Consider the following 12,947-nt stretch of genomic DNA (forward strand, 5'->3'; position numbering starts at 1 on the left):
TTGGCCAAGATAACAGAGCCAGAGATGGAGAAGTTCGTCCGTGATGACGTCATCTATAGGTTTGGGGTACCATAGATCCTAGTCTCAGACAACGGTAAAAAATTCAACAACCCCAAATTCCAAGCATTCTGTCAAAGCTACAACATCGACTATCGGCCTGTATCGGTAGCATACCCACAGGCCAATGGTCAGGTGGAGGTCACCAACAGAACACTATTGGAAGGAGTCAAGAAAAGGCTAGAGGGAGCCAAAGGAAAATGGGTCGAAGAGTTACCAAGCGTTCTGTGGGGGTACCGAACTATAGTACGGACACCCATAGGAGAGAGCCCATTCCGCCTAGCATATGGCACTGAAGCATTGGTACCAGTAGAGGTCTGCGCCATGTCCCATAGGGTTCTGCACTTCAATGAACGTACCTATATCGACGGACTACGGGTGAACCTAGACTTTATAGATGAGGTCCGTGAGAGAGCACTCCTAAGGAACGTCGCCTACCAACAACGTACTGCCAGGTATTATAACGCCAGGGTTAAGGAAAGGCTATTCCACCAAGGAGATCTAGTACTAAGGAGGGCAAGTGCATCACAGCCATAGAAGGTAGGGAAGTTGTTAGCCAACTGGGAAGGGCCTTACATAGTCTCCAAGCAGATACGTCCAGCGACCTACCACTTGAAGACTCCGGGGGGCAAGAAGGTAGACCGCACCTGGAACTCAGAACACCTGAAGAAATACTATCAGTAAGGGTAGTAGTAGCAGTGGAAGCATTGAAACAACACTGCCAGTAAAAGTGATAGTAGTAGTAGCAGTAACAGAGTTGGCTGTCAGCCATGATATACAGAAGGTTTCCAATTTTCAAGGATAATTCGAAAGATTTTCATCTGAAGTAAATAGCTGATTTCGGATACTTGTCTACTTCTCCTACTCGATCGGGTCACCTCTACTACACCAAGGTCCGATGACCACCAAGGCGCAATGCCACCAAGGTCCGATGACCACCAAGGCGCAATGCTACCAAGGTTCGATGACCACCAAGGCGCAATGTCACCAAGGTCTAATGACCACCAAGGCGCAACGCCACCAAGGTCCGATGACCACCAAGGCGCAATGCCACCAAGGTTCGATGACCATTAAGGCGCAATGCCACCAAGGTCCGATGACCACCAAGGTGCAATGCCACCAAGGTCCGATGACCACTAAGGATCAATGCCACCAAGGTCCGATGACCACCAAGGCGCAATGCTACTAAGGTCCGATGACCACCAAGGCGCAATGCCACCAAGGTCCGATGAGGCGCACGCCACCAAGGTCGATCAAGGCGCAATGCCACCAAGGTCCGATGACCACGCCAACCAAGGTCCGCCACCAGGTCGATGACCACCAAGGCGCAATGCCACCAAGGTCCGATGACCACCAAGGCACAATGCCACCAAGGTCCGATGACCACCAAGGCGCAACGCCACCAAGGTCCGATGACCATGAAGGTGCAATGCCACCAAGGTCCGATGACCACCAAGGCACAATGCCACCAAGGTTCGATGACCACCAAAGAGCAACGCCACCAAGGTCCGATGACCACTAAGGCGCAATGCCACCAAGGTCCGATGACCACCAAGGCACAATGCCACCAAGGTCCGATGACCACCCAGGTGCAAGGCCACTAAGGTTCGACGACCACCAAGGCGCAATGCCACCAAGGTCCGATGACCACCAAGGCACAATGCCACCAAGGTCCGATGACCACCAAGGCGCAATGCCACCAAGGTCCAATGACCACCAAGGTGCAATGCCACCAAGGTCCGATGACCACCAAGGCGCAATGCCACCATGACCTGATGACCACCAAGGTGCAATGCCACCAAGGTCCGATGACCACCCAGGCGTAAGGCCACCAAGGTCTAACGACCACCAAGGTGCATTACCACCAAGGTCCGATGACCCCTAGGGCGCAACGCCACTACCAAAGTCCCATGAATATTAAGGTTCATAGGGCAAGTGACAGTGCAATCAAAGAAAAGCAACAACGATCACATAAAGAAGTCATAATAGTTACAACTCAAGTTCAAAAAGAAAAGGTTCAAGACGTCTATAAGTTCAATACGGCCATAGGGTCAAGGGACCATAGAGGGGTGGGTCACCTCCGACCCAGTAGGAGACATTAGGTCTACCTCGAGAAGGCACGCAACAGTACCCCCCTCAGGCAGGATAGTCTCCACCTTTGGCACTAGAATGCTCGCCACCACCGCAACACCAGGATGCACCATAGCAGACTCAGAAAACCCCAGGATGGAGAAGTCATAACTGGGGGTCACCTCCAGGACACAAGCGGCTAAGTCCCGGATCCCTCCCTCATACGCCGGCTGAAGCTGCGCTTACAACGCCGAGAATGTCGGGAACACTTGGAACTCAGCCACAGCTCGCTCGCCTGTAGATGCCAGCTCCGCCTCATGATTCCCCCTCAACGCATAAAGCTCCTCCTCCAAGGCAAGAACCCTGGCAGAACTCTCAGCTGCACCGGCAGAGATCACTCGAAGCTCCTCAGATGCCTCCAGGAGCTTCTCGGACGCCACCGCAGGCTCCTCCGCCGCTCTCTGCGCGTGGGCCTCGGCCCTCTCACAGGCATCGATATGTCCTTGGAGCTCCCTCTCCACATCACATAGGGTGTGCTGTATCTGCACCTCGCGAGAGGCGTGACCCTCTAGTTGAAGCACCACCTTAGCAAAACGGTGATGGACCTACAATCAGCATGACAAGCGGTAAACACTCTAAGTATAAGAGGAGCAGCGAATGTGACAAAACCAAAAGGAATAACTCACCGAAGCCATAACATGGTAGAGAGTCTAGGCCAAACATGCGTTACTAAGCCTCTGCAAGGCTACTCTTGCGGTAGGAAGCCTCCCCTTGTCCACCCATTCCCGTGACACGCCAGACTCAACCAAGGTCAAACCCTCCAGCATGCCCAAGGTGATCACCAGGGACTCATCCATAGCAGGAAGATCAGTGGCAGTACCACTGGAGGAACTCACCCCTTTCCCCTTGGAGAGGGACAATGCAGAAGACCCGAAGGGGGCGACAGTAGGAGGCGGAGGCACAGAGCCCGAAACACCATCATTATCAGGAGAAGTACGGGGAAGGAGGACACACACACCATAGCTCATCACATGTGCATGTCCTGGACCACCCTTCCGCTTTACCCCAACGGCCACAGGCGCTGAAGAACCACCAACATCTGTTACTCCAGCAGATGAACCACCTTGAGAAGCGGCCTTCTTCCGTAGATTACCACGGAGCAAACTAAAATCCGGATGCATATCCACTGCATGACAACATCAAGCCAAGACCGCCCAACTAGTCAGATGACATACATATTAAAATACAAGCATGCCAATCAAATACAAAAGACAGTGCTCTTACCAGGACTCAGCTTCCAAAGGGACAGGAAGGCCTCCGAGTCCAACTCCTGGACGTGGAATGGATCACAACCCAGGCACTGCTTGAGGGAGTCACCCTCAAAATCACTCAGCCCAAGCCCCCGATTGACCCTCTTGAGGTCAATGACTTCCCTAACAGTCCGTAGTGGACAAAGGGGGACCATGGCAAAGAAGTGATCCCTCCAATACTTCATGTTGCTAGTGATCCCTGTGAGAAGCTCCAAAGAGGCATAGGGCCCCTTGAGCACGCGGCGAGCAAAGTGATAACAACCATGATTCCCCTTCTTCAGGAGATAAAAGTAGGAGAACAGGGGAACAGTGGCAGCACGCCCCATGCAGGCGAAAAATACATAGAAACCCAGGATCACCCTCCAAGAATTGGGCAACACCTGCCCAGGGGTGAGGTACCAATGCTCTAGCACCAACTCGACAAAGCGAGGGATAGGAAGGCGAAGGCCTTGGAGGAAAAAGGTACGGTAGAGACAGATCTCGTCTGCACAGTGAGAGAAGGCATACTCACCAAGTCCGGGAATACGTAACATGACCTCAATGGGAATGTGAAACTCCTCACGAAGGGAGACCAAGTTGGAAGGGGACAAGATACTAGCAACATGACCCAACATATCAGCAGGACCGGTGACTGACGACGTCGCCCCAGAAGGCCTACGATCCCTACTAGGACCAGAGACACTAGAAGGTCCCACACCCCCATCACTAGCACTGGGGGAAGGTACAGAGGATGGAGTACACACAGAAGAAGGCGATCCTAGGGAACGCTCCTCTGAAGATCCAACCCTGACCGAAGCAGGGCCAGGGTCATTAGGAGACGACATGAATGACAAGAGAAGAATAGACTACTTACTCGAGAAAACGATCTCCCTCAAAGACAAGAAGCTAACAAGAAAAATGAAATAAAGACCACCTGCAAAGTATAAATAGCAGATCCATCACAGACAAGAAGAAGGAAAGTGGAGAAGCATGAGGGTCCATCGCACCCACGAGCGCGACCTCACACCCATAGGCGGGCCTCACGCCCGCAAGCGTGACCACCCCAGGAGAGGCCTTCAGGGCGCAACCACCCTAGGCGCGGCCACACCCGCGGGCGCCGCGTCACCTAGGTGCGGCCCTGCACAAAAAAAAAAAAAAAAGGGGTTGAACTTACCTTAGGGGGAGGGCGATCAAACGGGGAAGTAGACACACAACGACGCGACCACACCACGGGCACGATCAAGTGACAGAGACCACCAAATGCAAGGCACTCAAGCCAAGCACCACTCAAGCCCTCCAAGTAAGCAAGGCACTAAGTGAGCACAAGGCATGCACAGGGACCCAAAACCAAAGGAAGGAAAACCAAAAAGTTGACACTAGTCTAGGTGACCCAAGGACAAGGACAAGCACATGGTGGACACCAAAAAGATGGCAAAAGACAAAAATGCAATGCAAAGGAGAAATTCAAAAAAAAAAAAAGAAGCCAAAAGTGGAAGACAAAAAGTAAGAAAGAGAAATGATGAGGAAAAATGAGAAGTGAAAAACGAGAAAGTGAAGAAGAGGGACATATATCTACAAAAAACAAAGCAAAAAAGAAGAAGGAAAAGTGTAGGAGGAGAGGTTTGAACCTCCAACCTCTCCTGCCTCACTAACAGATTTACAGGCAAGCCCCACAAAAGAAGTTTATTTGCAGCGGACCCCTCACTATATAAAGGCATCTACTCTCTTGGACATCCTATCTCAAGAGAGTGGGGGGCAAATGATACATCCAAGATTCACCGAACCAGTCAGCGGCTGCCACGTGTCACAAAGTGACCAGCTCCTGAATCAAGGAGAACCAATCGGGGGTCCCACCCGGGTGCGGCCTACACCCAGGCGGGGCCTCACCCAGGCGCGGCCTCACCCAGGCGGGGCCTTACCCAGGCGTGGTCTCACACCCAGGCGCGGCATCATGGACGCGGACGTGATGTACACGGACACCGATGCCGCTCGTCTATGACCCAATCGTGTCACTGCAGACTTATGCCACCACCAGGACTTTGGGCCACCGCTTAGAAGTCACGTCACCCAGACGGATTCAAGCACTAATGACGTTATCACCACACACGAGTATCTATTCGCCAAGGATCTTGATACCACCAGGACACTCCCTCCCGCGGGGAGATGGCCAATCAGGATAGAGCCCTACTACCTAGGACCTCTATCCACTCAACGGCACACTCGTCATCAAACTTGGACTCTCCTCTTTGCCATAGACCACTATAAAAGAAGAGATATCTCACACTCTCAACCTATCTTGAATAATCACTATTCATCTTTTTACTCAGGAGATCTGACTTTGGCATCGGAGAGTCCTAGGCCGGAACCACACTGGTTCTCTCTGGTGACTTCTAGGTCCTCTTGCAGGTGATGGCACTCGTAGGACCGCCCGACGATTTTTTGACACAACAGAGATCATCGAAAGAATGCTTAACAAGGTGGAGGAGACATTTATTGAACCACCACGGAGAGGAGTCCATAATAGTCTGTTTGTGGGAGGGGAGAGCACATAATAGAAAAACTTCCTTTGTCAAAACATTTAACAGACAACGCTCCAAAGGAATCCCAAAGTTTGCCTAAAAATGAACAGAACTCCTTAATAGGTTTTGAAAACCCAATAACGTATCCATGAAAGGTATGGTCCCAAATAAGATCAGGGGACATGTGCTTGGTAAGGGCATGCTTAGAACGAGATTGCGAGAGAGAAGAGTGGGGACATGTGCTTGGTAACCCAATAACCCTTTTTTTTTGGGTCATACAGAAAAGCGGTAAAAAGGATGAAAGAACGAAAAATTTGTGAGAGGGAAAATAAGTTGGGGCTGCCGCTGCCATCATGGAGGGCTCACTCGTCCCCAAACGCCACTTCGATGCTTGCACCGTCGATCGATTGGAACCCAATGGCGGCGGCGTTGCCTCTTCCACCAAGCGTCGCCACCCGTCTTCATCCTCTACCGCCTCATCTATCTCCTTCAAGCCACCCCCTCCACCTCTCAAGCTCTCGGCCGGCGAAACCCTCTTCCGGATCCTCTGCCCTGCAGTGAAGACCGGTGGAGTCATTGGCAAGGGTGGCGCAATCATTCGCCAGTTCCGTGAACAAACTGGCGCCAAGATTCGCATCGACGAGTCCGTCCTTGGATGTGATGAGCGCGTCATTCTCATCGTTGCCGAAACCATGAAAAAGAAGAAAGAGAACAACAATGTCGATGGCAATAGCAATAACAATGGTGGTGGAGAGAGCGATGGCGAGGAATTGGGGAATTCAAATAATTCAAATTTGGGCGAAGAAGATGCGTCGCCCGCCCAGTTGGCACTGGTTAGGGTTTTTGAGAGGATGATGAAAGTGGATGAGGAAAGGTTGGGAGTTTTAGGGGAGAGCGAAGATGGAGAGGAGAAGGAGAAGGAGAAGGAAGAGAAGACAGCGAATGCAGGGCCCACTCAGAGCTCAGTGGTGTGTCGGTTGTTAGCGCCAAGTAATCAGGTAGGATGTGTGCTTGGAAGAGGGGGAAAGATTGTGGAGAAGATCAGACAGAACAGTGGAGCTCAAGTTAGAATCCTTCCTAAAGATCATATCCCAGCTTGTGCTTCTCCTGGAGATGAGTTGATCCAGGCAAAAGCCTCGGCCTTTTAATTATTTCAAACTATCCTTATCACTGCATTACTTTTTATTGTTATTATTCTGATTGAGATTGGAAAACCAAACATTGAGCTTATGATAATGGACAGAAGAATTTTTCATATAATTCCCTTTCCATCTAGTGTTTGAAATTGGTTCTTTTCCTATATGGGCAATGCAGGATGTTAGTAAAAGGTAGTTTAATCTGAGTTCATCTCTGTGTAAGACTTGGGCTGATTTTCCACTCATAACACCATGGCTTTTGATTGTAGTTTCTATACTTTTTGTCCTTGGAACTTTGAACTGTCACTTTGTATTTTTTATTTCTTTTATATATATATATATATTAACTATATGAGTTAGATTCACTATTATTTCTGTTGTCCTACTAAGTGTGCTACGTTGGTTGGAGTGGAAGGGTAATTTTTGCAAATTCAGTTTAAAGGAATCATGTGGAGATAAGATGTCAGCAGAGGTAAAATAGGAAAAAACAAAACTATTGCAGAACCTCGAGAAAAGTGACAAGTAAAGACGCAACAGTCTTTAATCTTTATTGGGAAAGAAGACTGAACCTGCAGAGGCATGAAGAGGAAATGGTTTGCAGCCTTCTTCTCATTGGTGGCAAAAATGTGGAAATAAGTAATTTGGTTTGGATTGCAGCCTTGCAGGGTCATTCAATCCAAAAGTTCATAACCCCTTTCAATCTTTCTCGCTTGCAAAGCAGTTCATAACCCCTTTCAAACGACCCCGAATTGCCTCATCTTCCCAAAACCCTGATCATGAACCCGTACAATTCATAGCTCGGTTTGTACCCAGGTTGTTTTAAAGCCTAAGAGAAGAACCTGTACCTGAGGTTCCCAGCATCCCCGCCACAGTTCTAAAACTCGTCTCGACCTGGCGAGATCTCTGCGAGTTTCTCGATTTTTTGAGAAACCAAGACGAGATGGCATACGGTACATAAAAGTGCAATGTCTCGCCGAGGTCACGGGTTGAGATCTCGGGTTGACCCATGGAAATGACCCTTCTACTATGTATTTACTTACCTAACTCGACAGAGCTCGGCATATCTGGTCGAGATCTCGGGTTGACCCATGGAAATGACCCATCTACTATGTATTTACTTACCTAACTCGACAGAACTCTTATATTCTTGCTGTGGAGCACTATATGCAACATTACAACAACACTATGTCATGGGAAGACTATGTGATACTAGCGGGGATTGAATACTTGATTCAAAGTCATTTTATGTGATGATAGTTGTAACACTGTTAAACAGTTTGATGTATCACTTTAACATTTCTAATTCTTATTTAAGTTGTTTAGCTATTAATTGAATGTTTTGCTTGCTTTCTATTACTAAATTATGTGTAGAATAGGGTATTTTAGTACGTCATCGCCTACCAACCTATGGTCCGAATTGAAACTTATATTTGGATTTTGATTTTGCAAAATCAGATAGTGCCATTGTGTTTAAATGACCTAAAATAGGTTGAATATCAAGTTTCAGACCTAAACTAGGTCTAAAACCCACCGAGTTGAGGCTTCGAGTTGGAAAAAAACATGCACCAACTCGGCGAGATCTCGACTCGACTCGGTTTTTCCAAGGGCCGAGTTGGTACCGAGACCCGAGTTTTAGTACCTTGATCCCCGCATCGGTTCGACATGTGTTCGCCTAACCCCGACCCTACGATATCACCAAATTCTTCAAGTGCAAGTTCTTACTTTGAAATCCTAAAATGAAACTTCCGCAGAATTATGTAAACTTTTTTGAAAAATTTTGCCATTGGGGTAGGAGGAGTATTTGGATAGCAAAGACCAACCAGGGGCTCTGAAGGAGAGGGTTTTTTGGGAGTTTGGTTCTTTGATATGGGTTTCTAGATGGCAACAAAAACAGGAGTGAGAGGAGCGGATACGGGAGCAAACAACGACTTGTTTCGAGGCAGAATTCAGCCTTCGAGAATTCCAAATGGAACCGATAATCATGAGGGAAGACGAAGCAGGGGCATTGATGACTTAAGGAGTCGAGACAGAACTGAGCGAGATCTAGTTTCACTGTGGTGGTGACATCTATAGGATTTGCCGAGGGGGGAGACAGATGTGAAAGGGGGAGGATGAGTTTTTCGGGGTTGCCGTGAAGGGCGTGGAAATGGAGATGACCGGCGAAGGGGATGAAGAAATAGTAGGGTTAGGAAGAATACCCGACCCAGACCTAGCAAAGGAGGGAAAAGTGAAATGGGTAATACCAAAAGGACCCGTCAACGGAAGAGGGGGTTCCACAAGAGGATTGGAAGAAACAGGAAGGGTGCTAGCATGTAAAGTGGAGGGGCCTATTGAGACAACGTCAGCAGGCTCGAGAGGCGAAGCAGGCATAAAGGTCCCTTTGGCAGCAGAGGCCAAAACCGAGATCGAGTCGCAGGCACTAGAGGCCAAAGGGAGATTACCAAAAGTAAGGGTCTCTATCATGGGGTAGGAAGGCTCGACGACTCTTCCAGAGCTTGGAATGGAAGGAACAGCTGATGCAGCTTGTGTCATCCTTGACCTACTCCGAGGAATAACCTAAAAAAGAGGCTTTTCAGGGCAAGAGATCTCCAAATCGTCACAGTTCTCCAGCAAACTGAATCGGTTCTGACTGTTTTGTACAGACTGGGGTTCGACAGTGACGGGGCCTTGGAGCTCTGATTGGGAGGATTCTTAATGTGAAGAAAGTTCCGGCGCCGTGCCTGGTTCTCGGCCTGCCGCGAGAGAGAGATCTATGCCCAGGAAGATGATGAACAGTCTCCGCGGCGACATCTTCAGTAGCAGGGTCAGCACCATCGTGGGCGATTAGAACATTCGAAGGTTTTCTTACAGCAGCGCCCTCTTCAGCATCCACTCCAGGACCTGGGATTTCAGTGGCGGAGGGAACAACAACAGCGCAATCCTTTCCTGCCGGAGTACAGTGAAGGGAGTCGTGGCCGAATACATTGCAGACTAAGCACTGGGGGGCTTCCATTTGTAATGAATTTCTTGTTCAAAAGAGTAGTCGTCTCCTTCATGAACAGTGATGAAGGCAGGGAGGGGCTCATGCGCAGAGACTTCAACATAGATTCTCGCATAAGCCAATCGATCCTTGCATTTGGTTCTCACATCGAAAAACAAAGGTTTGCCAAGAACGGATCCAACATGGTTGAGCCCATTGGTACACCAGAAATGGAGTGGCAAGCCTGGTAACGAAATCCACAGAGGAATAGTGGACAGGTCCAATCTCCTAAGCTACAACTGTCGATGCCTTTGATGAAGGAAGATCGACTTCTTCCCTAGAAGCCAGGGACCTCCTTCAAGGGCGCGGGTCTTGTCCAAAGGAGAGGAGAATTTGAAAATGAAAAAACTGTTGTCAAGTAGGAAGGTGTCCAAGGTCCCCTGTGGACGCCATTGCTTGGAGAGGGAGGATTTGACAAGAAGGAAGGGAGGACGAGATCCCAAGAAGTTTCCAACCGGGCAATTCTCCCAGAGCAGAGCCTCATTAACAAGCAAGTCAGTAGGGCACAAAGCCACTTTCGAGGCTCACCGAAGCAGGGGCCACAATACGCAGGGGGAGAACATCGGAGCCAGCAGAGGAGGTATTGGAAAACAGGGAGGACCAGGGGCTGGCTAGGAAGCAGACAGAGAAGCAGGTGATGGAGAATGAGAAAGGGGAGGGGGGAGAAAAAGGTGGGGAAACAGCAAGGGAAGGAGCCTGCATGCTTCAAGGGAAGGAGGGACAAACCAGGGGGAATGGGGTTAGGCCTGCCGGGAGCTCCGGCAGGGAGAAAGGGAGGGAAGCATCCGGCAGGGAGAGAGACGATTCATGATTGTTTCGAGAATTGTCATGTTTATAACCACTAATTTCTACTTCACAGAGTTCCTTGTTAGGATCAATAAAATTGATGATCCTCACCGAGACCCGAGTTTTAGTACCTTGCATGCAGTAAGAACAACATCAGCCCAAAAAATCTGTGGTACCTTCCGTTAAAAAAGAATGGAACAAGTAACTTTTCTATTCTTCCGTTCAACCACCCCATTTTGTTATGGAGTGTCTGAACAGGAAGATTGGTGAATCATACCATGGCTAACCATAAAAGAATTGAAGGGTGCTGAAAAATACTCTTTTGCATTGTCACTGTGTAAAATACCAATGCTCTTATTAAATTGAGTTTGTATTTCAATAACAAATGCACAAAAATTAGAAAACAATTCTAAATGATTTTTTCATTAGATAAAGCCAAGTGACCCTGGAATGGTCATCAACAAAAGTAACAAAATACTGAAATCCTAACTTAGACGCAACAGGACAAGGACCCCACATATCGGAGTGATCTAAATAAAAAGGTGCGCAGACCGTTTATTGACTCTAGGGGAATAACTCACACGGTGGAGCTTTCCAAACTGACACGACTCACCATCTAGACTGAAAACTAGAATCAAGCTTCTTCAAGCTCTGTAACGATTGATGTCCCAACCGGCAATGAACTTCACGAGGAGATAAAATACTGGAGCATACAACTGGTGGAGAGTCCTCAAGAAAATACAACCCCCTTTTTTCACGCTCCCTACCAATCGTCTTCTTCAACTTAAGATCCTAAAAAACACAAGATGCATGGTAGAAAGTTATGGAACAATTATAAGTATTTGTTAACTTACTCACAAACAATAAATTGAAAGGGAAACCAGGTAAGTAAAGAACATCTAAAAGGGACAAATTCGTACTAGGATGAACAATTCCAGTGCCATTAACCTTGGTTAATGAACCATTGGCTAATGTAACACTAGACTCAGAAGGACAAAGAGATGAAAAATTACCTGAAAATCCAGACATATGATCAGATGCACTTGAATCAATAATCCAGGGACGAGAAGAAGAGAGACACGCAGTGGCATTACCTGTCTTGACAAAAGTAGCAGTGGAGGAAGAAGTAGGCTGAGAAATCTGAAATTGAGTGAAACTTGCATAATTCTCAGCAGACATAGTCACCACCTTTTCCTCAGTGCAGTAGAAGACTCTGTATTAGCTGCAGAGTTGGCAAACTGTTGTAGTGAAGGTTTGCAATACAAGCACTGAATATGACCCGGTTTGCCACAGTGGTGATACATCCCAGGACCACCATCAACAGGAACAAAACCAGGAGCTTTCCCTGGAACATTAGCGCTCCCACGACCAAGTCCTACTCCATTCCCACGGCCAGAAGCTGCCAGGGCTGAACTGTCACCTGTAACTGATGTGGGATCATGAGACTTCTCACGAGAAACACGAAGAACCCGGGAGAAGGTATCAGCAAGAGAGGGCATCTTATCACCACCTAAAATATTGGAGCGAATTGAATCATACTCCTTTCCAAGACTGCCAAATAACTTATAATTGCGAGTTGCTCCCGCTGGGTCTGCATCTGATTTACATCAGAACTGATAGGGAGTATCACATTCAACTCCTCATACATCTTGTAATCAGCACAATATTGGGTCAATTGACGACCCTTCTGATCAGCACGATAAAAATCCTGTGACAGTTCATAAATACGGGACAAATTATACACACATGAATATAAAACATTCAGGTACTCCCACAGTTCCTTCACAGTACGGATATGGGTGACCAAATCAACTTTGTTGATCCATACAATTCAAAAGCTGTACTAAAATACGTGCATCCATGACATCCACGCTGCATCAACAGCCGGCTTTGTTTCTGTTAAGTGCTTCAGCTGATCACGACCAGTCAATACCAACATAACTATGTGCTTCCAGTGTTGAAAGTTGCTAGCACCTTCTAATTTCTTTTCCATAATACGATGTGAAGAAGACATCACTTCTGTCACCACATTCTAATTATTATCCATCGAAAGAGATTAAAAAAATAATCA

At 48.0% G+C, this 12,947-nt stretch overlaps 1 protein-coding gene across 2 annotated transcripts in view; it reads left to right on the forward strand.

Annotated features, from left to right (window-relative positions):
* Nucleotides 1-6,273: 6,273 nt before the first annotated feature.
* The window catches only part of LOC122662230 (KH domain-containing protein HEN4), a 36,889-nt gene continuing 30,215 nt past the window's right edge, over nucleotides 6,274-12,947 (forward strand). For both annotated transcript variants that reach the window (XM_043857807.1, XM_043857806.1), the window contains exon 1: nucleotides 6,274-7,062. In XM_043857807.1, coding sequence (XP_043713742.1) covers nucleotides 6,289-7,062 — 774 coding nt within the window. In that variant the 5' untranslated portion in view covers nucleotides 6,274-6,288. The remainder of the gene's footprint in view (nucleotides 7,063-12,947) is intronic.

This window comes from Telopea speciosissima, chromosome 5, assembly GCF_018873765.1.
Source record: "Telopea speciosissima isolate NSW1024214 ecotype Mountain lineage chromosome 5, Tspe_v1, whole genome shotgun sequence".
Taxonomy (NCBI): Eukaryota; Viridiplantae; Streptophyta; class Magnoliopsida; order Proteales; family Proteaceae; genus Telopea; species Telopea speciosissima.